Source organism: Rhyacophila brunnea, unplaced genomic scaffold (genome assembly GCF_057557595.1).
Source record: "Rhyacophila brunnea isolate RB1 unplaced genomic scaffold, BYU_Rbru_1.0 scaffold_15, whole genome shotgun sequence".
Classification (NCBI taxonomy): Eukaryota; Metazoa; Arthropoda; class Insecta; order Trichoptera; family Rhyacophilidae; genus Rhyacophila; species Rhyacophila brunnea.
In genome coordinates this window covers 2026681-2052906 of record NW_028232806.1, presented here as the reverse complement: position 1 = coordinate 2052906, position 26226 = coordinate 2026681, and the positions used below count along the sequence as shown (strand labels likewise).

The 26226-nt window shown below is 37.5% G+C and overlaps 2 protein-coding genes across 2 annotated transcripts in view; one reads left to right on the top strand and one right to left on the bottom strand.

Moving 5' to 3' along the window:
* The window catches only part of pav (kinesin family member pavarotti), a 30884-nt gene extending 14743 nt beyond the window's left edge, over positions 1–16141 (bottom strand). The window contains exons 1-12 of the mRNA XM_085943247.1: positions 16003–16141; positions 15116–15395; positions 12644–12752; positions 9931–10120; positions 8642–8797; positions 7592–7670; positions 7099–7218; positions 5300–5417; positions 4078–4304; positions 3123–3271; positions 711–886; positions 260–468 (exon numbers count right to left, since the gene is read on the bottom strand). Of these exons, the coding sequence (XP_085799373.1) occupies positions 260–468; positions 711–886; positions 3123–3271; positions 4078–4304; positions 5300–5417; positions 7099–7218; positions 7592–7670; positions 8642–8797; positions 9931–10120; positions 12644–12752; positions 15116–15395; positions 16003–16013 (1824 nt within the window). The 5' untranslated portion in view covers positions 16014–16141. The remainder of the gene's footprint in view (positions 1–259; positions 469–710; positions 887–3122; positions 3272–4077; positions 4305–5299; positions 5418–7098; positions 7219–7591; positions 7671–8641; positions 8798–9930; positions 10121–12643; positions 12753–15115; positions 15396–16002) is intronic.
* A 673-nt stretch (positions 16142–16814) lies between these two features.
* The window catches only part of LOC147074769 (acyl-CoA-binding domain-containing protein 4), a 74712-nt gene continuing 65300 nt past the window's right edge, over positions 16815–26226 (top strand). The window contains exon 1 of the mRNA XM_085942606.1: positions 16815–17047. Within this exon, the coding sequence (XP_085798732.1) occupies positions 16987–17047 (61 nt within the window). The 5' untranslated portion in view covers positions 16815–16986. The remainder of the gene's footprint in view (positions 17048–26226) is intronic.

Here is a 26226-nt window from a genome sequence, read left to right as displayed (position 1 = left end):
ATGAATAATTCACAAGATTTTGAGAATGTAACATTCCATATATTGAACATACATAACTTGAAAACAAATATAATTTTTTTCTATCTGAGGTGTTTTCAAGTTATGTATGTTCAATTACTCATCTGTTTAAAAAAGAATACAATTCGGATGATCAGCGCTAGGTGCTTACGAGAAGGATCATTCATGAGAGCCCCTTTATTCTTCAGATGCCGTGTCGACTAGTAATACAGAGTAGAGACAATCAATCGGTGAGCCTAACCTGCTGTTCGAGTATGTAAGCCTTCTGCTCAGCGGCCAGGAGTTTTCTCTGCAGATTGGAAATGGTCTCTTCGTACCCGACGACGCGGGTGCGCAGACTCTCCAGCTGATTCCTCTCGCTGTTGAGCTGCATCCGAAGGGCAGTCGCCTCGCTGCCACTGAGCACGGACGACTTCACCAGGCCGTCCAACTGGGAGCGGAACTTTTCGTCTGAGGGATTAACAGTGAGAATAATATTATTACAAACTGTAGACGGCATTTGATAGGTTTCAAAATGCAATTAACCTACCTATGTCATGATTTTTCGTTTTGTATCATTTGTATCAATACTGTCAATCACATAACAAATACCAGAGGAATACTATTTATTTTTCCCACTATGTACAAAACCCAGAAGATTATTTAATCAATAATAAATTTAAGCAGTAGACGGTAAGCGTAAAAACACTAACCTCTGAGCGCCTTGTCCCTAAGGAGTGCCCTTCTTCGCTGTAGGCGCATCTCAAGGTGAGCAGCAATGGACTGGATCACCTCTTCGGTGCGGGTGGAGCCGTTCAGCTCCAGGCTAGGGAAGTCACCCCCAAGACTGTACACCAGTGCCAGATCGATATCTAGTTGGTTCGCGTCTCTGAAATTGCACACAACGATTTAGTATAAGATCTGTTGAATATGTAATGTAATATACTACAGACTGGATCATTCTACTCCTGGATAGAGGCATCTCCAAGCTGTTTGCGTTCCCCTGAATCTTGTGCGTTGCAATATTTAGTCTACCTTTTGGTATTTTAAATCCTATAAAGTCGGTTGTGGAATGTGAACCCATGGAATTCACACTGATATTTATTTAATTATTGTTGATCGGATGAGGTTGACAACAAGTATGTAACTCGGTTTTTTATTGGTGGAATATGTTTAAATTATAACTGTAGCTTTATATGAGGAATGCAAAGTAAAACTTTTAATTTTATAGTTAGGTGCGATTGATTTTAATACGAACTACATCATTAATGTTGAGGCATGTTGTAGGGTGAGTTGCATTTGAGGGTTACATGTAAATTGTACGTAAAACATTTCACCGTGGCACAGTTCGCCGTGAGCTTTCTTAACGGAAAGAGATTTAGAAGAAAGAGTGAAGAACATAATTTTCATAGCTGATTTTGACAAGAATTAAAACCTGACCTAACAAATAATCCAGTATATCGGCTATTTTCAAAATTTTCCTAGCTTCTTGTAAGTGTGAACCGTCAAGAACTATGTTTTATTTAGATATGAATTCTATATCAGTACTATACGACCCAAAGAGGTTGGACAGTCTTTAATATACGGCCATGTATTTCAGATAAAACCTTTCACGGTGAAGTGTGATACGGCGAACTGCATACGTACAAGTTTCCGGACACGGCATTTGAGACTGAAATAAGTGCGTGTCACCTGTAAATTACTATGCATACACCACTTGGGCACTTCCGGATGACCACAAGTATGAATAAATTGATCCCTTATTGAATTATTAATTCTTTAGTCTTGGCCCAGCATAAACCTTTTCATACCACTCTATGCCTTTTACGGGCCCACATGCTCAGCGTAGATCAAAATGGAGCTTTTACGGTATTTTCAGAGCATAACCCTGGACATTCCTTAAATGTTGTAGATAATCTATTTATATAATTTTGAAGCCTTATTATCCTTTATATTTATTTTAAACATTTGATGACTGCATAAAGTATTTTTATTACATAAATTCAAGGCCTGAACATAAACGATGCATGAGTGCGAGTGAGAAAGTATTCGGCACCCTTACAATCTCTGCGACACGCGCTAGAGGAAGATAAAAGGTCTACATATGTGTGAGCTAGTTTCCAAACGTATCGCCGGCAAATCGGGGCGAAATGCTTCACATAGCGTCGATAACCTGAGAGCTCGTGTTGCTAAAATTGATATTTTTTGTGTTAAACATAAAGTCAGTTAGTTTTAGTTAATTAAGTAGAAAAAAATGGTTCTGTGTGTTGTCTTACAATGTGGTAGCCGTACTGATAAGCAAGAAGATGGTATTACGTTTCATAGGTAAGTTGATACATGTTCGTGATAATTTATTTGTATATTATTATATATTTTCATTTTCATTATTATATTTCAGTGACCTATTGTTTCTTTAAAATAACTTAAATTATGGATATCTTTATCTAATGGTTGCATTTTGACCGCTTAAAAATACTATATAACGTAAAAAAATAGAAAATTATATTTTAATTCTGAGCGTCTAGTGCGAGCACTAGCGAAATGGTCTATGGTCTCGAGCATTTGTAGACGAATGCGTTCGCTCGCCCACAAACCAAACGCAAGGCACGCGGCTTCATTTAGCAATGCAACGCGTGGCGTCTAGATGTACCTATAGTCTAAGCATAAACTAGTATTCTTTTAAACCTCTCGATCTAATGTTTTAGAATATAGTCATATTTCAGTACATCCATGTGCCGTGTTTTTGAAATTTGACAAGAATTAGGCATTTTATTATTCAAAAAATTGGCATGATTAACACATTTGAAGATAATTCTAAACATACTGATTATAAGCTATATCTTTGACCATTCAAATGTGATAAACATCCTACTAATAATGATTGCTTTATAATAATTATTGACCTAGGAATAAGGTAGTATTTTTTTGAAATACGCCATTTCTATTAACATTTCCCCGTGGCTAAGCTACAACATACGGCCGTAGCCATAAATTGACAAACGATAAATGAAGTACGGAGTAAGATAAAGTTAATGCGCGTGTTTGAACATGTACCGTTTTTAAAAAAATATTTTTATTTTCGGTTAGGTGTTTTCATGTTTTCCAAAAATTGAAAGTTCAAATACCTTCCCTCTGCGTTGATCCTCTCTCTGGCCTGCTTGAAGATAAGGTTTGCCTTCCTCCTTCCGGGGGTCATGCCGGCGCCCAGATCGACTTGGGGCCGCGGCTTTGCCACTTCTACCTCCATGGCCACTTCAGCGAAACGCATCACTTGCTAAATGATAAAATAAACAATTAATAGAATTCAAGAATACATTTGCAGTTTTGCCCCCGAAAAATGCTCGCATACACGAAAACCGCTGATATATAATTTGTTTTATTTATATAGAATAGAGTGATGATGTAGTCACAGAGCCAAAGCTCAAATCGATATAAATAAAAGGAATTTCAAGTACACTTGGTCGGGCCAAATGCTAATCCTTATTCTTCTCTTCCCACCTACTTCCAAATCCCTTATTTATTATTGTCACAAGATCAGACGATGAGCAAATACAGCTCAAGTGAACCAGCTCAGTGAGTCAGCTCAAGAGAACAAACGGTTGCGTGTTGCTGCATCGCGTTATGCAGAGTGATTCAAAAGTTAACTGAAATCTGTTCGACCTTACGCTAAATCTGATACGGTTTGAGTGAATGTCGCGTCAATATCATCCATCCTGAGCTTATCATCATCATTCATCAACCTCATATAATATCATCCATCTAAAAGTGCATCATCCGTTTACCAGTGCGTGAATGCGTGAACACCGAACCAGTTCCAGTACGTGCCAGTTCTCTCAACATCAAAAGTCAGTGACTGGCATCCTGTGTAAACCCCCTAGATCCGTAATCCACCAACAACCATCACTTCAAATCACAGTCCGCCAACACATATTTTGTAGAAAATTAAAAATAAATCATTCACAACATATTTAGGTCACGTGCAGACATAACCACTATCCACAATCACCACCAGTGGTTGCCACTTGCCGCAGACTGCATTTATTATATTGTTACCAAGAGAAAGATTAAGAAGATATTCACCAGGGTCTCATCATAATCCTCGCAGCTCGGGTTGACGCACACGACCATCCGGACCTCGCCCTCTCCGTCAAAAAAGTTCTTGAAGAGGTGCGTGATCTTTGCGTCGCGGTACGGCACGCAGCGGGCCGAAGCTCCCCCTGACTGCTGGTTCTCGCGCAGCGCTTCCAGGCATGCACGCAGCGTCATCAGTGAGTTGTTTATGTTGCCCGCCTCTCGGAGCCGTAGACCTTCAATGGTAAGACAGAATAATAGTTCTAAAGTCTTTGCTTTCACCATACTTAATCTTATATGTACCTACATAAATTTTGTGGCTGATACATAGCAGTGGCGAAGGGTGAATAGTGGACATTAAAAATTGTTAGTCATACGTAATTGTTTATATTGAACTAAGTCTACAATTTACAGATGGTGTTGGTTAGTTTTTGAAAATCAATTAAACCTTGCCAAAACTAAACAATAATAGTTTTGGTATATTTTGGACGATCTTACAAGATTGTGCACACTTTTTCATTCATACTTATTTGTTTTCGTTGAATTAGAAATACATATTACACATATTGTTGGTTATTTTTTTTAAATTCATCAAGCCCTGCCTAAACCATACTATAATAGATAAAAAAATATTCATCTATGTATCTATAAAATATTAATGACATAATTTTGGATATTTTATAGATAGATAAGTATTTTTTGCCTATTATCTGTTATGGTTTGGTTTCGCAGGGTTTAATAATTGAATTTTAAAAACGAACCAACATCGTCTGTAAATTGAAGTCTTAGGTCAATAAAAACAAATACGTATGATTTAGAAAGACAAAGTTTAGTGAGCACTATTTATGGCGGATTTTAACAGCCTACCTCCACCATTCTCCACTGATACATAGAATGTCCAGATTATCGAAATGCGAATGCGTATATACATATTTCTATTCATTCAAAATTCTAACGTACAATACGTTTATTGGCAGGATAAAAAATCGTAAATAGGCAGTAGTCACATTTTTGTTCAAATCTACTGTACCAACGAAATATATTTTTTAGGTGGTACATATGCGGATTCGAACATTGGCTGTAAAGATTACCAGTCGTGTACACAACCAATACGCCATTACCGTAAACAGTATTAGTGTTCTGTACTAAGTGTAGTTTTTATATTTTACTGATGGCACTTGATATTATTGTGGTGACAATTTACAGTTATTTATAGTTAAGGTCAATTTACCGCTGTTGTTTGTCCGACTGGTCCTCTCACTTCCCGCCAGGTCTACCAGACTCAGCTGCCTCACGGAGATGAGAGCCCTGTCCTGAACCACTGACTCCCCCATGCTGTCAATCGGTGCCTGGAAGAAAGTTGAAGGTTACACCAGCAGATGGCATTCGTGACTCATTTTTGGTTGTTTTTCGTTACACAGGCGAAATTGTGAATTTCGATCGAAGTGATAGTATTTTTTATACTGTCTTTCTGTAATCACTCTCCTGTCACACCTCCAAATTATCACCAATTACGGGATGTCTCGTCTGGGGTCTAAAGAGGCCGGAACCATTTTCGAGCTGACTCATAGTAATATGAGCAGAGGTCGATTACGAGTGGAAAAATGTATAGAATCATTTTCGGTATTAATGCATGTAAATTCCTGCCTTTTCCCCTATACATTAATCCTATCATATTTTTATTTAAAAAAAAACTACCATCGATAATTCATTTAATAACATTAATCGTAAGCATTATTTAGGTAAAAGGATTAAAATAATTTTTCTTTTTTTTTATAAGTCAATTTTTAAGCTTGTCCGTACGTCACTGACAAAATTAATAATGTCCGACACCCTCGTTCCTTTGCGAGCAGCCGTTTGCTTGCCCGCGGTGGAAGGGGAATGCTTCTTGCCTGCAGTGGGCAAGGAGAATGAATGCAAAAGAGATGCTTAGATCGAAAAAAATTGTCACGAGATATTCTGCTGGCGCGCAGAATCTTCTAAACGGCCAAACAATATCAAACTCGCCCTCCGCAAAAGAAAAAAAAAATAAGAAGATAATATCGCCGTTTTTAATTAATTCCGAGGTTTTAATTTGTTCACTCCCGAAGTATCAACAACAGATGATGACCAGTACCAGCATACTAAGCGAGAAGAGGAATGCATCTTCTCGCTCCTGACTTGGCGGGATATGACACTACCCTCCCGTTGTTTGAGAATGAAATTAAAATATAAATCACCTATCAATGAATAGAGCATGACGAACGTTGTCAAATAGCAGATAAAAACAGAGGAAATTCAAAGATACAACCTTTTAATTCCATTGTAGGTGTTGCAAAATACTTGATGAAAAGGAGATTGTTGACAAGTTGATAGTATCTTTATAATCTGTTTCTGCTTCGCTTGCTTTTGAAAATATTACTAAGGGGCCTTGCATTAACTGTGTACAGACCACAGGACAAACCAGTCAATCATCCAGAGACTACAGATAAAGTAACGGCTCACGACAATATGTTTGACACATTCTGAAGTTCTTTAGACATATTGTTCGGAGAGGACCGGATAGGGGCCTAGTCTTAATCCGATCATGCATACAAAATCCTGCTGTTGATTCTTCAGTATCAAGATTATAGCACCCACATCCTGAAGCAGGCCCCCAGGCCAGAATCTTGTGCAGGTCTATTTACCTAATGCTATGGTTAAGGGGACCATTTCCCTAGGTAGGTAAAACTAAGGGTAAGTATTCTCAAATAAATCCAATTAAATTATTGTGTTATCGGCATTATATGCACCACTGATTGTGACCCCTCGCCATACTGGATAAATAGATATTATCAGGAAACACGCTAAAAATAATGAATTATTAAATAAAATTCTATTCGTGAATTAACATTTAATTATACTTATCAATCATCAGAACACATAACAACCATAGATTTTGAAATGTTATAAAACCTGAAGGAAAATAGCGGAGAAAGATTACGATGTGTGTGTTCATCTTAGCCCGAGCCCTGTCAACCCATGATCAAGATAATAAAATGGTTTCCTTACCTGCACTAATCGGATTGTGAACACTGAGTGACTGCGGCTCGACTCCGTGTTGAGGCTGGTTTGCGCCATCCTCTTTCTCTTGAGACCCTTGTAAAAGGCCTCCAAAGCCTCCTCACGATTCTAAAGAATATAAAAAACATGGAGAATATTCGGTCTCAATAAAATTTGGCAGTGTTTTAATTGTTGAGGATATTTCTCATTCTCTTGTATGGAAAAGATGTTTTTACAATTGTTGTCCATTGGTAGTTATACGCATTCTGGCCGGCTTGTAGATATTAATAATTAGTACTAAGCCAATGTAAACAAGCTCTTATGCTGAGTGCCTTCTAACTTTGTTGCAAGTGCAGACAATTGTTTATCTAACGAACAATGTTGTGTCAGGGCCAAAGCACACTGGAAGCGCCACCTACGTCACGCGCGCCGTTTCCAGTGTGCTTTCGCCCTTACACATGTAATATGATAGACAGGAAATGTTGTAAACTTCTGTAAATACCTTGACTTCTACTTCCGTGACACCGTGCACGTACATATTGTGATTAGCGTCTTCCCTCATAATTTTAGTCAGCGGATGCCTGGAATCAATCACAAATTTACGAATGATTAATACAAAACTTTGCTATTATGATAATGAGCGTTGTGATTGACGGACATGCGGCACCTTTGCATAATATCCCCACGTCCAAACAGTGTTATTATTTATTATTCTTTTTAACACTACAATAAGCCATGCGGCCAATGTAATGAAAGAGTATTGCGGTAGAAGAAGAGAAATTATCACATAAACACTCAAACTTTGAGAAAATCACATAACTCACAGGCAATCGAACCCGGAGCCTCCAGATACCCTACAAGGGCCGCTTAGACCGTTACTGTCTGAGATTTGAGGTTGTTTCCAACTGGCGTAGTAGGCAACAGGCCTTAGTGGGTTTTTTTTTACCGACCATGTCCGATCCTAATAGGATCATATGGGCCTTCACAGAGTGGAGGTTTGTATTAACATATTTTATTTTTATGAGAAATGGATGTCAGCCACTTGCTCAACCTATTCGGTCCTTACTCTGACTCATACACAAATTGAAGAACAAAACGTGTACTTGCCAGCCCCAGGATTCGAACCTGGGATCCACTATGCTATACGCCGACACTTAAACCGCGCGGCCATCGTGGACACAATGGTTCATACTATTGATTCCTCGTACCCCTAGAATCCGCCATATCTGTTCCCGAAGCCTGGCATATTCCACAATATGTATTAAATTCGCTTGTTTCGACAGCTGCCACATGTGTTTTCGAAATTTTGATAATGGATGCACTTCCGGCCACTTATGAACTAACCACTAAGAAATCAAAAGTTTTCTACCCAAAATAAATCAATAGCTATTAGCTATGCTCACGATCATAAGATTAATAAACACTTTGAATGAAACAGACAAAAATATAAATTAATTTACTATACGAGAGGCTTTCAAATCAGGCAACACTAGCATCGATAGTATACATTTCTCCAATCTATCCACGATTGATAATAATCAAAGAAACTCACTGTCTTCCCAAAGTCCCTTCCTCCAAGAGATCATACACGGTGTTGTTGTAAATCTCAATGTAGGTTATGAACACTGAATACAGGCAGTCATCGTTCAGACCTTCAACCTTGGAGAGTTCCGATGAGCTGAGCGCCAGGTCGGGGTTTGAATTGTTCCTGAAATAATCGTAATAATCTTCAATAACCCTACTAAACTATTAATAAACAAAAAAAATAAAATACACATTACAAACTATTAATTCTAGACGTTCATAACATCACAGTCTTCAGATAAAAATACAGTTGAACATGGTTATTACGAGGAAGATGGGACCGACTGATTTTGGTCGTTATAAGCATTACTCGTTATAATATAACATTTTTCGCGCCATGTTCTATTCAAGCATAGAACATAAAAAATCTGAAAACCAACATAAAAATCACCGGAACAAGCATGGCATTCATAAACTACAAAAGAAGTTGTTTATTGTAATGAAGTGAATAAAGCTTGGGTTTTTTACACGCAATTTCAACCATATGCGTGGATACTTTTTCAATGTTGTCGGCGAAAACGCCAACTAGGTACTCAGACACTTAACTAGTATCATAAACGTAATACGATCATGGCGGCATCGGTCTAGTTAACTGCCCGGTTGGATTTTATTGCTTACGGTCGAAAATGTTGTTTTTAAACAATCAACACATTAACAGTTTTGCTCGGCATACCCGAGAAGTAGCTCGTTATAAAAATGAATAAATGATGGAGAAAATCATGAAATAAAATTGTCAACGAATGTTTCCTCATTACATCCGTGATCTCGCTATTTCTGTGATCGTAATAACCAAGTTTGACTGAATACACATTTAATGTTTTTTTTTCGACTTATATGTGGTGTAAATGAGAACTCTGCCATTCTTGGTAGTATTGACCTGTATGTCCCTAATAAATGTCTTAGAAATCGGGCGCAATAGTTGTTTGTTCTCCCAAGATGCAGAACTAACCTGCCATTGGTGATGCCAATTTATTCGGAGGGCAATAACTCTGTTCCACCAAATCGCTTTGGATGTTGATATATTCCACCTACACGAGGATGAGTATAGGTGGGCATTGTTTTATAAATTCTTAAAATAGGGTCTGCTTAGCTCATTCGGTGTACTTCCACGTGTCTTCTTTATAATTATGTACATAAATTTTAATTTGTAACCTTGCTTTTACGTGACCAGAAATCCCAACTTTTCTTCGAGTGAATGCCTTGACGAGAAAATGATGTTATTCTTGTACACATTACAGATATTTTGAATGTACTCACTTCTTAGCGGATCTGGAGCTCAATTTGTTAAGCTGCTGCTGCCTACAGAGGGCTGCATCGGCGTCCGACTGAACCTCGAACATATTGGCGCGGTCGGGGCGGAAGACAAAGCGTCTCGCCTGCGCCGTTTCAATTGTCTGGAAAATGACATCCAGGCAGCGCGGCATTATTCCCACATTGTGAGGCTCGCCTAAAAAAATAGTCTTTGTCAATCCTCATCGGCTGTGACGTGACCAATAAGTTATTATATCGAGAGAATGATACAATCCTGGAAACAATGAGATCTACAGCGTGTACGAAGATTGTGATTCATTGAACTAAGATTCATGATTACTCCGGGATGATAAAGGGAGTGTCCCCATATATCGGTTGAAAGGGAAGAGCTTTTCATGTCGATTCAACCTCCATGTCTTCGAAATGTCTCAACTTTTAAAAAGTCTGCGGGTGAGTGAGGTGTTTTCTCATCGAGGATTACCCGCGATATATTATAACAGAATAGGTGCACTCCAGTGCACATCAACCAAGGTCTTGGGGAGTTGCTCCTGGGATACTAAGCACAACTTTGAAGAGTGCCTAACGTTTGTTATGACACAGTATACGTCACACAATGAAAAAGCAAGTTTGGTTGATTTTGTAGTCAGAGTAAAATTAATATATTCGGTGCGATAAGTTAGACCATTCCAAATAATATCTGAAGGGAAAAATGAGTACATACTTTGTCCAAAAAAAAATTATACATGACAAAGTCTGTAAGAATCACCCTTATTGCAATGTAGGTAAAGTTCAGTTTTCTTTTTGTACTTCCAAGATGAACATCTGACTTTAGGAAACAACCGTGTTGGCGAGAAGAAAAAACCATAATGACGAAATACTAGGTCATTTTAATTTTCATTGACTTTGTCCAATGATAGCAGTTTGAAATTTAAATTTAATGAGTCAGGTTTTGTCTCACTGATTTCTCACGTTAAGTCCAGTTTACATGGTTCACTTTTGATGATCATCACGGAGGAATCATCCAGTGACCCGTGTAAATGCACATTTATCAACGAATCATCGAAAGTGATCATCCGGAATCAAAAATGAATGAAGTTGAACTTGTTCTACTTTGGATCATTTTTTGATCGCTGGGGATGATTCCGCGCATGTGCACACGCCACACATGCGCTCCTGAGTACTGTCCTCATATTTACATAGGTATGTAAACTGTCATTTTGAATAATTGAAAACCAACCGGTTAAATAGATGTTCCTGCAGTCCACACGTCATATTTGATAGTACATACATACTGATTGTAATAAACAAAGTGTTGTTTTGTGGTTCTCGGTTGCTGTTTCTGTGATATCTGTGTTCGCTATTTCACTTGACACCATTTTCGGATTAAATTGAGTATTTCACTTTCGGTGACACGTGCAAACAAAAAGTGAATACCTACCTGAATCCAATTCGCTGCGGAGGGTCATTCGCAGTGACTCGGGTAAATGAACCTTTCTACATATATATACAGAAGAACCTCGTTAATAAAAAGAAGGATAATTCGAAATTTTCGCGAAAAAAAAGTCCCTTGAACATTATTTTTATATAAAACCATACCTTTAATTCAAATTTCGTAATTCGAAATTATTTCAGAGTCCTGGCATATAAAAATATTCAATAAATCGTAATAAAGGACACCATTTCATGAGCCAGTCATTGAAGATTGTGACAGACTTTTCGTAAATCATTAATTACTTATTTTAAGAAGGTAATAAAAATCGAGGGCTTAATGTCAAACAACACTATCTACAAAAGTGCAACTTTACAGGAGAACCAAAAATCGTTTTTTTAGATTCTTGTAACTCAATAAGGGAAAGGTTTATTTAAAACCTAATGTTCATATTTTATAATTTATTGTGTATTGTACATTTATCTTGCTTATGATGATGTTAAAATTTATAGGAATACTTTTAAAAAAATATGAAAACAAGGGTAACTTATGTAGTTAACGTCAAACTTTACGGACGATTTAAGAAATTAGAAAAGATTGACATAACGTTGTTAGACTATCATGTAGCCGAAAATGTAAAATAACGTTATCTCAAAAAAAAAAAAAAACATTTTTTTGTAGATAACGTTGTTTGACTTTAAGCACTCGAAATAATCCTGACATTTTGTGACCCATTAACACACACGGAACCGGAAATTTGGTAGGTACATCTATGATCGTAAACAATATTGACGAAAATCATTTTTTTTTTTTTAAATTGTAATATTTACCCCCCCCATACATTTCATAATTCGTAATTCGATTTTTTTTTCGATTTTCGGTCCCGTGGAATTTGTATTAACGAGGTTTTACTGTATATATATTCCTTATTGCCCACTTACTCGTTAACACTCTGCAACACCTACATTGGGAACCTATGCACTTATTCTAGAAATATCTTGGCAAGATCTGCCCATTTTCTTCTGAATCTGGGAACTTTTTGGAATGTGTCCTCTACATGCTGGTTGGGCGGCATGCATTCGCAGTGTAACAGCGTGGTTTTCTTTTCTCATAAGAATAGGTATAATGTCACAAATTCCTCTGCGAACTTTTCGGCAATGCTACTAGAGCAAATTCGCAATGCAGGGTGATTCAGGGTAAGAAACAAAGTGTTAGACTGAGGGAAATGGTGTGGTATGGGTTCACCAGATCCTCTGAGGGGCAGTGTTAATATAGTAAGGAAAATCTCACCTGTCATGGTGTAAGTTTTCCCACTTCCTGTGACTCCATAGGCAAACAGTAATCCATTCTTTCCCCTGATGAGATTCTCCACCAAGGGCAGAGCCACCTTCGTGAATACCTAATGAAATAACATAAAACAAAATGTAACTTTAATATTTGCATAGATACATACTGACATCTCCGTCCAAGTCGTGAGCGAGAAGAGGCATTCATATCCTCGATCAGTGTGATGGTGTTTCGTCTGAGATTAGGACTTCGGAGGTGAACAAATTAAAACACCGGAATTGTAGTAAGAAACGGCAAGATTTATTTTTACGTTAATACATTGGCTACTACATGTTATATAATTTTAAATAATTTTTACGTTGGACGAAATGTATATGTTTACAATTTGGTTGTCTAATAGCGTCTGCCAGCCATTTTCCATTTCGCTCTCAGCGAGAAGCGCCGTTTTCGACAGCGGTTTCAGCGACCTCTTCCGCTGAAAGCGGTCTACAATGGCGACGTTGCAGATATTTTTTTAACGGCCGCGATTTACAGCATTGCCGGCTTTATTAATATTACTATTATTTTTTTTTTTTTTTTTTCTGCAATCAACACTCACTATGCGTCAGCTCAATAACGATTCCGGCTTCTCTAGACCCTCAGAGACATCCCCAATGGGGACAATCGGGGTGTGATAATACCTACACAATTATTTTTAGAAAAAAATCTTGAATCGAGTGGGATCAACCAAGTTGAATACCCTTACATCCATTCTGTGACAGTGTTACAAGTGAGTGGCAGTCTACAAACTTAATTCAATATGCTGATGCACAATCAAAGCGCATCGCTTGCCGGCCCTCGTAATCCAGTGCGTAAAGCGCTGGCCTTTCTACCGGGAGCTCTCGGTTCGATTCCCAGTGAGGTCACAATAATATAATAATGTGATTCTCTCAAAGCCTGGGCGTTTGTGATTACTTTACTTCTACTAGTCATTGTGCCTCAGGGCATGTTGTAATGTAAAAAAAAAGAATATAAGTAATATTATAACATAAGAACGTTGTTCATTAAGAACATAAGAACATTCTTTTATTGAACATGTCGTGAATTACTAGTTGAATAAAAAAGATAGTTTATTAAATTATTAGCAAGTGCAAGTACGTTATAACTAAAATTTGGAGAATTCCAGGGGCGCTGGTCCGAATCACGTTGGGCATCGTATTTTTTTCAGAATAATTTTTGTGGTTATGTATTTTTCTGAGGTGTTTATTATGTACCTACCTAAATAAAGATATACTTGTCATGGGGGACTCAAAATCGAACTTCCATCTAAAATAATTATAAAATTTGACAGTGGGGGGGGGGGGCGGCGGCAAGGGGTTTCCTGACATGAAAATTATCAGAATGATTTAAAACATTGAAACTGAAAGCCAATAAACTATACCTTTGGGCTTAGACAAATAAAAACACGGCAAAAAATGATTTGTAATTCTCCAGCACCCTTTACAGAAAAATTTCTTAGATTTTAATTTTTAACACAAAAATTTCGAAACACTAATGTCAGGTTTTTTTAGAAACCCAACTGAGATACCCGGGTTCCAGCGGCTAGCTCAGGTGTCCATCGAACCCCGGATTCACAAAAAAAAGGAGAGTTAAACGATTGGAGTGTAAATAAAACACGGCCTTTCGTGCTCGTAACGTGGTCTTCTTATATTTTCTTAATTTTTAGTTTTACAAATTATATTTGGGATTTTTACAGTTGTAGTCGTCAGGTCCGTACGATTTGAAAACCAGACGCTCACTAACTTTTTTTTTCTTTTTCAAATCTCGCGTACCCACGCCGTTCAACAAAAAGGACTCTCGTGATTGGCCAAATTTTATCGCGTGATGTTTTTGCTTTGACGAATCACGAGGACCACCCCGGCGCACCCCGAAGCCCGCCTGTAACAGGGGTGTATCACAACCCCTAATGGAACTGTCATAAAATTTTTGGTGTCCACCCTAATTCCGGAGTGGCGTAGGTCATGGCTGACAGGGTTCTAGCCTGGGGGCCCGGCATGTCGGATTGACCAGATAAGTGAGATAAACACACATCATAAATTAGCTTTAATAGTAAAAAAAAGTCGCCTTATTATACTTCATGACCATGAACATTTTCAATTACATAATTGTGCAATATATTTTTATATACCCTTAATTTGAACTAAAACACAATTTGAAAAACGTTAATGTAGTTTTTCACACTGCCATTAATCTTAGCGGTAGGTAGGGGGCCCGCCAAATATCCTAGCCTGAGGGCCCGTTTCAGGATGTGGGGACCATGATGTAGGTACACCGAGTGCAATAGACAAAAGACCGATAAACGATAAATTAGGCTGTGAAGAAGAAAAAGAGCCTATGGGACTAATTTATATTCTCCTCCTTGGCCCCCCCCCAATATTAAATCCTGGGTGCGCCATTGAAATTTGAATCTAATTTCAGTGAAGTATACAAACTTACCTCATTTTGGATTGCGGCTGGTGTAAAAACCTCCCTGAAGGAATAGTCCTGTGGTTTGTTGAGGGCGGCCCTGTCATGAGGTGGACACAGCCGAACCCGAGTAGGCGACAGCACCCTGAGACAGGGCTGCGGAGGAGGCAGGGGCGTATTGCCATTGGTGCCGAGCGGAGGGGGTCTCGGGGCCGGTGGTCTGCGGATTCTGCAGTACACCCTCACAGGAGCGCGTGCAATGCTCTCCTTCGACGGCGTCTTTGTCAATTTGCCTGGTGTCTTTGAACGGCTGTAATATTTAAAAAAAAGTTATTGGTAATAATTATGTTCACGGACACATCTTCACTTGACACCCTTGTGGTATGGCCGTAAGGTTTAAGTCGCCATTGCAACACTCCCATATCCTACAGCGATCTAGGTGCTGCAGGTATCACATGGCAGGACGTGGTAATGTGTCAAAGGAAATAGCGCGACTTTGTGTGTGCCCTAGGCTGAAGGTGAAGTGTCAGAGGGTAAAGAAAGTTACTCGGAACACTACCAAGCCCATGGAATATGATATTGAATATCATTAGTAATTAGCTTATAAGGGATTTCATAACAACGCGCACTAATCTCAATCGGGTGTCATTTGCATTAGGTACCATAAAACTACCCAACTAAACCACCCGCCAATAAATAACTTCTACCTACACGATAACTGCAAACACTTTCAGAAACCGTGACGAAGGCTTCAATCTCAGTTAAAATTTTCATGTTGGATAGTTACGTAGCATAAATAATGGAAGAATTGATAAGAAAAACAATACAACATGACATCAATCAATAGCCGTTGAACGGCCGTTTTCAAAGATTAAGATCAAGGCAATAGATAAATATAGTAGAATATAGCGTCTTACGTAGGCTTCATTGTTGATGGGTATTTGCTATTTGTGGTTTTATCACATTTATCAAAATCTGGCGAAGTTTACAGAACACTTAGAAGACTGAAGAGGTAGCCGTTGATACGATACTTTTGAATAAAAACGTCAAAATTTCAACGGCTAAACAATTATTGGAATTTGAATGGTTTTGTTCACAGTGCTGCCAGAAAAACTTCCATAGACTAATAATACGAAAATAATATCTACCATAGATAATAATATTATTTCTAAATGTACAGACCTATCATCTAGTGAATGAATGGGGGAGCTACTGTCGAAAATTACCCAATCGCGACTCCATCTGGCAAAATCTTACATTCAAATGACCTTTTTCAACATGGCGTCCGATGAAAGTTTGTAGTTCCATTTTTTGCCATTCTTCAGATAAGTTTGTAGGTCTGTACCAAATATATTGGACCCTGTACGCAGGTACCTATGTACAATATTTTTCACCTTTTATATTCGTTACCATAAAAATGTTGTACCAACGTAGGTACAAAATTTAAAACAATATTAGTTAAAAATAACTGTCAAGAGTCATTGTAAATAATAATATGCTTAGGTACATATTTTAACACAATTAACGCTTATTATTTTTTAGATAATAGTGAGCTGACATTCAACTTTGAACCACACGAATTATTAATGATGTGGGTAATCTTAGTAATTACCTAGGTACCTACCATGTACCTACTCAAATATTTTTTAAAGCAATTTTATTTTTGTGTCACATTAATTGGATTTTCGTAAATTAAATTTAGCTGGCAACTCCAGCGCAGGCGCATTTTGACGTTTCGCATTTAGTTTCGATACGTCAGTTTTCAGTTTTGTTTGCGATCGCGAATGATGTGAACAGTGACAGCTGTAATCTTTTGTCCGCAGTATTGTCAAGCGCGAATTGATCAATTATTTACCTTGTCATACCATCTCGTTATACATTTGTGAGTGCCAACGTCCACAATGACAACAGAACAGAAGTTTCACGCAGCTGTCAATGTGATTAGGAGTCTACCGCAGAGCGGTAAGTTAGAAATTCGCAAAAATTCCTTGTTTATAATATGCCATTCCCATATCACGTTCGATCGGAATTTTTAAATTTCGCTTTCATTTATCGTTTGAGTGTGGTTCATTATCACCAGACTTGGCATTCTACATAGTCCTTTTATACAATATAATGCATTATATTTAGTATATTTACGTAGTGTCTGTATATATTATAATATGGATGAGCGCTCGGATATGTCACTGCAATTAAAAATCAAAAGAATACGTGAATATATTTACATTCCCGTTGGTAATTTCAATTGTATTAAATGATAAAGAGGTCATTGATTCGACGTAAATTCGTCAAATAATTGACAGGATACAACTGTTCATAGGTACGTCAGTTAGAAATCAAAATAGATGATTGTGGCTTCCTATATTTTTAAACTAAACAACACTGTTGACAATGTATTTTTTTGTCGTTGGTGTTCATTATTCGATAGGTATGGATCCTGCCCGACTAAGTAAGATTTTTTTAATAAACATATTTGTTTACGGGAAATGAATGTTATATTATTTTATATTTATACATTTTATAAACATTTTTTTTACTCAGCGAATAATTCACAATATTTAAGAATGTAATAATCTTTGAAAACATCTCGGAAACATACATACCTTCTAAAAAATTATGACGCCTAATAGGGCTCGAACCCGCACCCTCTGGATTCCATTGATTCCAAGACTACAATTTAGAGAGATCCTAACGTCGCCATGAATCGAGAAGTACCACCTGTATTGGTATATTGATTCATAAAACAATATCCGAACGCCAATATTTACGTAAATTATTTGTATATAGGTATCTACCAAAGAGATTGGACTCCTCCCCTTTCAATTTCTTTGGTATCTACTAACATTTAATTTCGTCGTAATTAGTTAGGACGTGTGACGCCCCGTGGGGGTAGGCAGGTTATGCGTTGCATAGGGGCAGTCTATTATAAAGGGCGGCGAATAAAGGTATGAATACAAATACTACAACTTTTGAGAGCAGTGTCGATTTTCTATGAAGCAGACGTACATAGGTACGATATGGAAACTTCATTAAAAAGAATCAACTAAGTTTAAAATATTACCGAAGCATAACAAATGCTTACAACATAATTGTTGTTGTATTATTAATTGTATTACATATTGCAATGGCGGTTTATCGCTCACATAAAGATCACGGAGTTGCCCCTAAACTAAACCTATCAACGACACAGACCTCCACGTACCAAAAACTACCACTGTTTGAGGGTTTTCGCGAAAATGCTCGTATTCTAATTGGATGGTGTGTATGTAATGTTAATTTTAAGATTTTTGGTTTATTAGCTGACAATAAATAACAAAATAGGTACCATTCTAAGTCTGCTTCGACACTTTGCCTAGGGACGTCACTGGATAGGATGCAGGTGGCCTAATTGGTAAAGCACATCGATCTGAATCCAACGGATGCGTGTTGGAGACCTGCTCGGCATCGTATTTCTTTAAAAAGATTTTTTCTAATAAGTAGGTCTATTTTTGAGGTGTTTTCAATTTATGTATAAATGTTAGGTATATTTACAGTTTTTTTATTTTAATATCAAAACTCAGGTATTTCCATATACAATTTTCCATGCGCATATACACATCAAAGTTTGTAGGCAAACCACATTAGTAAAAAAAATCAGGTCTTGTCTGTTTAGTGGAAGCAAACGGCAAACAATTTTTGAAAATAGCCGATGTACTAGATTATTTGTTAGGTTAGGTTAGGTTATCATTCTTGAATTCATGAATTTCGCCGAAATCTGGTATGAAAATTGCCGCTGTTTCCGTCTGGCTTCCAGTAAAGTGTAAACAGACTTGTACAAAAAAATGATTATTTATTAATTTGGAATTAATTATAGAAAAACGGACCTCCATACCGTACCTATATAAATATTGAAAATACTGGAATAATACGGTGTAGGTACTGTATCTGTACAAAATTAAGAAACAGTATAGCCTCTGGGAAAGCAACATTTCTAAAGGGTTAGCCTTCGCGCCTATTACCGCCGGTTCCAGTTTTAAGTATGAACCCATCCTATACCCCGCGCAGGTATGCCGTGCCGACCGGCTTCTACAATTTCTACTGTGATGGGGGGGTCGATGATTTCGTTCAATGGTTCATGTAGGCGCTCACGGCTGCGGTTTTGGGATCTCAGGATTCGGAATAAAAGGTTGGCCCGGTTCCATTTCCAGCTCTAGATCAAACAACATGTGATTTTATACAAACGAAGGCCTTGGCACAAGCGATACAATGTACCTATTACGTTATAGTGAAATGCAGAGTACACAGAAAATAAGGAAAAGGTACTTACATGAACTGAAGTCGTAAAATATTATTGAAAGCGAGATTTGAAAGTAAGAGGCCGCAGATGAAGGATTGTAATATTAAATTGTTGGGCATTGAACAATATTGTCAGTAAAATATACTTGCTTGCAAAATGTGATTGAATTGCACAAGATGCCAGTTAAATTGATGGAATCTATACAAAGTAGTGAGTACCTACCCACCTTTACGTAGAATAAAATTTCTGTCTGTGATTTATAGTGCTTTTTGTTTAGCATTTTCTATTTCCACGACACTTTAGTACACAATATTATGTCAGTAGCGAAGGATGGAGGTAGGCTGCAGTGCACATTAAATTTTGTTAGTCATACGTACATAAGTATTTGTTTTTATTATACTAAGGCATAAAGCCCATTGACGCAGCGAGTGCGGCGCTCGCGCAAAATTTCTACAAGTGGCGCCGTAAATCATAAAAAATACGCCAGCGCCCACTGGACTTAACGATGCCTTGCGCGCCGCCTGCCGCATGAGTCACCGTTTTTCACTTCTCGGCGATACGATTTAATGAAAATACAAAGAAGTCCATTCATTGAACACGGCTACCAAAATTACGCTGCTTGAGGCGTCGTCGATCGACGGGCCAAAAGCAATTATTTAATAACAGAGAACCCATTGTTTTATTTTATTCCGTGTCATTATATTTCGCTGGTTGAATAATGTCGTCGTAAATATTTATTACAAGCCCCGAAATAATATAATATTTTTATTGCTTTCTTATGAGAGACGCTGTAAAAATAATTGTTTTGTGCTGCTTGGGCCGCTTATTACATAGGTGAAGGGTAATGCGCGGCGAGAGACGTGTGATTATGGTTATGAATACGCCGACTTCGCCCGCTCGACGCGTTCTGTGGGCACCATCGCTAAGATTACAATTTAGAGATGGTATTGGTTAGTTTTTAAAAATGTATTAAACCCTGCCTAACCAAACCATACTAGTTTTAGTATATTTTGGGCGATACGAAAAAATTGTGCACTCTCATACTTATTTGATTTTGTTGGATTAAAAATACGTTAGTATTACACATATTGTTGGTTCATTTTTAAAAAAAAATCATCAGCTGTAGCACCATCAGCCCACGATATAGATCACCCTCTCGCCCAAGAGATCATTTCTGACTATTGTAGATTGGTGCTCCAATAAAGGTGTGTTTTTTGAACTGGCATAAATTAATTAATTTAATTGCGTGATTGAGCTATTCCTTTTCCTCACTTAAGCGAAGCATATCCTACCCCTATTCCTATTTTCCAACCCCAACCGTGAACGTAAGAAGGTAGAAAAGGTGCTTGAGTAGTATGGTGCATCTGAACTCGTCTGTGAAAAAAAATTGTCGCATGGTATGCAAAAGGTTGGCCATGTTAATCGGTTGCCATCTACACGAAGACTAGAGCCCATACCATTAGATTCAGATCAGGATTGAAGTGGCAAAAAAGCACTATTGAAAAAAATGGAGGGCGATCAGGTGTTACACCATACCCGTACTGCTTTACGGAGTCGAACCCTGGTACTTTAAAGGCACGGGCAATAAGAAGACTGCACATTAAGATATCCTAGACTGATTGCATTGTCAATGAGGTGGTTTTAGGACGAGCTACTAAAAGTAGAGGGCAGCAGAAACGTAGGTAGAAAGCGGTTCTCGTGGCTACATAACCTCCGTATGTGACTCAATGACCAAGACGTTGGGAATCTGATGCGATTAACCCAGGATAGGAAAGTGTATTGCAAATTATTGGTTCCCTGCCAGCATTCGATTGTCGACGGCGCCAAAAGAAGATGGTAGATAATAGATATCTACCTCCTGGCTGATGATGACCATGACCTGATAAAGTCTACCATGTGGCGTAATGTGGTGAATTCAAAATGAAAATTATCACGAATTACGCTACCCGATTCAATGCTAAATCGCTTGAAAAGATTATTGTATTAAATTTAACAAAACGGTGCTTATTATCATTTTGTACTTTGGTCATACTTAGATACTCAATAATTCAGTGTTGCCATTACTGTCATTCACAAATATATGCCAGACGTCAGAAAAAATACTAGATTTTATGATAATTATCCAGAAACTAGAATTTCAAAAAATAATATTATAATTAACATTGTTTTTACAAGAACAACAAATTTCGTGTCATAAAATTTATGCAAGTAAGAAGTTTTAATATTAATACCATCGACCGAAGGTACTTGATGGAATTTGAATTTAAATTCTAATGGATTTATGTTTTATACTCACCAAAAGGCAAACACACATTGACAACGGACACTATTAACTCTAACGTATGTTAAATTGTACGTATTACATTTTCCCATATCACAGTTCACCGTGAGTTGTCAGAAAGGGATGACCGTATAGCATTGAAATAAGAAATGACACATTGTTCGTGGAACATTTCTGACGTATATTATTATATGATTTGATTGTATTTCTAATTTGCTTACCTACCTATTTTCTTCTGTTTTCTGTTTTATTCCGATGGCCTTTATAACTAATTTTTAACTGTTTAAGTCTATATGCATTTGATCTTAATTATATACGGCCACCGTTGTCAATACATCTCACGGTGAGCTGTGATACCCAACTGCATCCATACAATTTTCCGGACACGCATTTCGTATATCACAGAACAGATTAATAAATAGAATTCCGATAGGCTATACATTTTGATGCAGGGTTTTGAATGTGTGAGTGTCCTACGAAAATGGAACACGCAGTATGCACGTGCAATAGTGTGTGTAATACACCAATATTAAACGAGCGTCAATGCATACACCGATAGCGGTTGCCAGTATTCGACGTATGACGTATTCTTGACACGTGTAAAAGTTTATCCCGGATTCGTCCTTACTCGAGATCGTTTGCCTGCTACTCCTTACCCGTTAGGTATTTCAGTTCCCATTATTTCTAAGTTCCCTGTAGGTATGTAGCATTTATTTTATTTATAAGATACAAGGCACAAAAGATCAGCATGTTGATTTTCAAGCAAATCTGGTATAATATTTTAGCTTTATTACGAGAAGGTTTAAGCTGTTTGCGGTATGGAAAAACACTAGATTTAACGCCATGCGCCAGATGCGAATTTTGCGAGCTGGATGCCTATTCAAAAATGCTGAATCTGGCAAGAAAAATGTTAATTTGGCAACCCTGAACTCAGCATAGTTATGTATACGATTGTTGTAGTTACATAGGTATCTACTCTTGCGTTATCAATACATAATATTATCATTTTATTATCATTGTTTATTATTTTATACTATTATTATTATTAAACATTTTTCACGTATTTTTCTGCCTTGGGAATGAGGCAGAAGTCTTTGTTTATGAAATATGTGTCATTTATTAATAATATTTATTTTAATCGAATATGTACCTAGGTACGATTAAGTTGATATTCAAGTCAATAATGTCAGTGATAATAGGGGCCCCATTCGGGGGGGCATTGCATTAATAATATTATGATTTTGTTCTTATCTGTAAATATATCCAGTGACCGGCGCGCAGACACAAAATATTGTATGCGGGGGTCCATTTCGATGCAACATCCATACTAATTTATTATTGATTTTTTAATGTAGTGGGAGGCGGGGAAATTACAATTTAGAAAATTCCGTTGACTTCTAAATTCACCCCGCCCTTTCTGGGTACATTCCCCATACCCAGACACTCCGCACTTTGAGTCTAGCGATGAACACTGAGTGCTGCGATCGGTCGCATCCAAGAGTGGTTGTTGAATGTGCGTGAAGCAAAAAAGGGACAACTAATTAAGTTAGCTACAAGTGAGTTCTACTACTGCACTTCGGCATTATTATTTAGTTTTTTTTTTTTTTTAGAATTATTAATAACTATGTCCTTGCTTTTTCGTACAAGGTGGTTGTTAGTAATTTTGAACAATCACAAACACCCAGGCTTTGAGAAAAACACATAAATGTTTTTGTCATGACCGGGAATCGAACCCAGAACTCTCGGGTGGAAGGCCAGTGCCTAACCCACTGCACCACGAGAGCCGCCATTTATTATTTAGTTGATTATCCTGTATATTTGTGTAAAACCGTTTATGACTGCACTTGAGTAATTAATCACAATGAACGTTGGTGGCGCTTTTAGCAGTGGTCTGTAATTTGAAGGTGATGCTGTGATAGGTGGTTTAACCGGGATACCAGACACTGACCTTCTATGTTGAGAGGGCTGGCGGGCGCTGGAGCCGCTTCGGTGTTCACGCACGCACGCACTGGTAACGGACGGTACACTTTTGATGGATGGTATATGAGGTTGATGAATAGTGGAAAGTGAAAAGTTCAGGATGGATGATGGGCGTGACGTTCGATCAAACCATATCAGATTTAGCGCAACGAAGGTCAAACATAATAATTATCTTTTATTACTTGATACTACTGACTGCGCGACGCGCAGATTGTGCAAACGATGCGTACTGAACAAAACATAATTTTTCATAAAAATTCAACATGCGTCCATTTAATGTTACGTTTATTGTTATATTACTACTAATAATAATATATTTATTGTCATGTTTTCTTTTTCGAATACATGCGTAACGTTTTTTAGTCATCTTTTTTACACGATTTAAGAATATATTCCTCCGACGCCATCACAAAACAAGCCGACGTGCTCACATCTCGACAACCGGTCTCCGATTGGCAACGAGTGCAAAATCTCGTCCCACCTATTGTTGAAAATTATTTGCCGTTTCACTGATGGCTCTTAAATGACATAGAAAATATAACGTATTATACGCCTAGTCAAAATTCCTTGGTTTACTTATCTAATTTTCAATTGGCAGCCATGGACGGTTACTTGTAAATTGTACGTAAAACATTTCACCGTGCCACAGTTCGCCGTGAGATGACAATATACTATACGGTCTCCAATTTTATTAGATTCAATATGAACATTAATTCAATTTTCGTAGCTTATTTTGGCAAAATTCATGAATTCAAGAATGAACACCTAACCTAACCTATATATTATAATCCAGTATATCGGCTATTTTCAACATTTGTTTGCTGCCGGCTTCCTGTAAAGTATAAGTAAACCGACAAGAACCGTAGTTTTATTTAGACATGAATTTTAAGTCAGTTCTATACGACTTTAATATACGGCTATATATTTCCGATACAACATTTCACGTTGAAGTGTGATACGGCGAACTGCATACGTACACGTTTCCTGACACGGCCTTGGACATATTATTATATATTAAGACACCACGATAGTATTTTTATATGCCTAGTGAGGGCGCCGTGAACCGAGAAAGTTTCAAAACCACTGCACTAAAGCATGGCCGATGTTTATTTCCTGTTCGGCATACAATAAAAATCGTCCGTAGTAAGAAAAATCCGACACTTTTTAATGTTGTATAACAAGTTTTCTGTGCCAAATTCACTTCCAAGTTACAGTAGTTCACGTAATATCTTTTTCGGATACTGCGCAATAGTCAAATGCTCTGTTTTGTTGGTAAAATGTTTTGCGGTTTTAAATCAGATACAGACGAAGTCGATTGAAGTTTGGTAGGTATTACTAATTACTAATGTCCACAGCGTTTTCACTGGATTTGTACAATCTATTTGTATCACATTTGACAGACATTCTGGAACGATTTTATTATGATTATTTAATTAATTATATACAAATTTGACATCCACGGTGGCCGCGCGGCTTAAGCGTTGGACTATCACGCCGTGGGTCTCAGGTTCGAATCCTGGGTCTGGCAAGTACACATATTGTTTTTCAATCTGTGTGTGAGTCAGGGTATGGACCTAATAGGTTGAGCAAGTGGCTGACATCCATTTCTCGTAAAAACAAAATCTGTTAAGGTGAAATCAGTGAAACAGCAAATAATTTTCAACTATAGGCGCGACGAAATTTTGGAGTCGCTGCCATTCGGAGAGAGAACGTCGAGCTGGAAACACGTCAATTTGTTTCGTGATGGCGACGGGCGAATTAATTCTTAAATCGTGTAAAGATGATTAAAAACGTTACCCATTTACTTTAAAAAGAAAACATGTCAATGAATATATTATTATTGTTACTGATAGATCAATAAACAGAACATTAAATGGACACATGTTGGATTTATATGGCAAATTATATTTCGTTTGACGTACCTCATTTGCACCCGCAATCCACGCATCGCCTAGCGAAGATCTTTTTAGACCGTGCCTCAACTGAGGTATAGCCTTAATACAAACCTCTACTCTGTGGAGGCCCAAATGATCCTATTAGGATCGGACATGGTCGAAAAAAAAATATACAAAAAAAACATTAATATAATTTTTTTTTTTTGACCATGTCCGATCCTAATAGGATCATATGGGCCTCCACATAGTATAGGTTTGCATTAACAGATTTTGTTTTTTACGAGAAATGGATGTCAGCCACTTGCTCAAATTAATAGGTCCATACCCTGACTCGAAATGGGTTTTATTTATTTATAACATAGAAACATTTTGGGCGCACGATGGTCGCCAGTTATAGTATGTTTTAGTTATAATAATTACAAGATAAAAAGAACATTTTATATACAACGTTTTTAATTTTTTTGTTGAATCATATTATAAACTTGACTTGCCTAGCTTAAACGATCAAAAAAAATGTACTTGATAGAAATAATACTGAAATATCATTTTGACATTTCATATTGATTTTCATAGTAACGCACGTATATATTAATAATTTAGTTGCTAGGACCCCAGACCCCTAGCAACCAATAATATTGGATTACGGATTTCTTCCGAAATAACTTTTCATACAAAACAGAATTAACTAAAAATGAATTCAATTCTACTT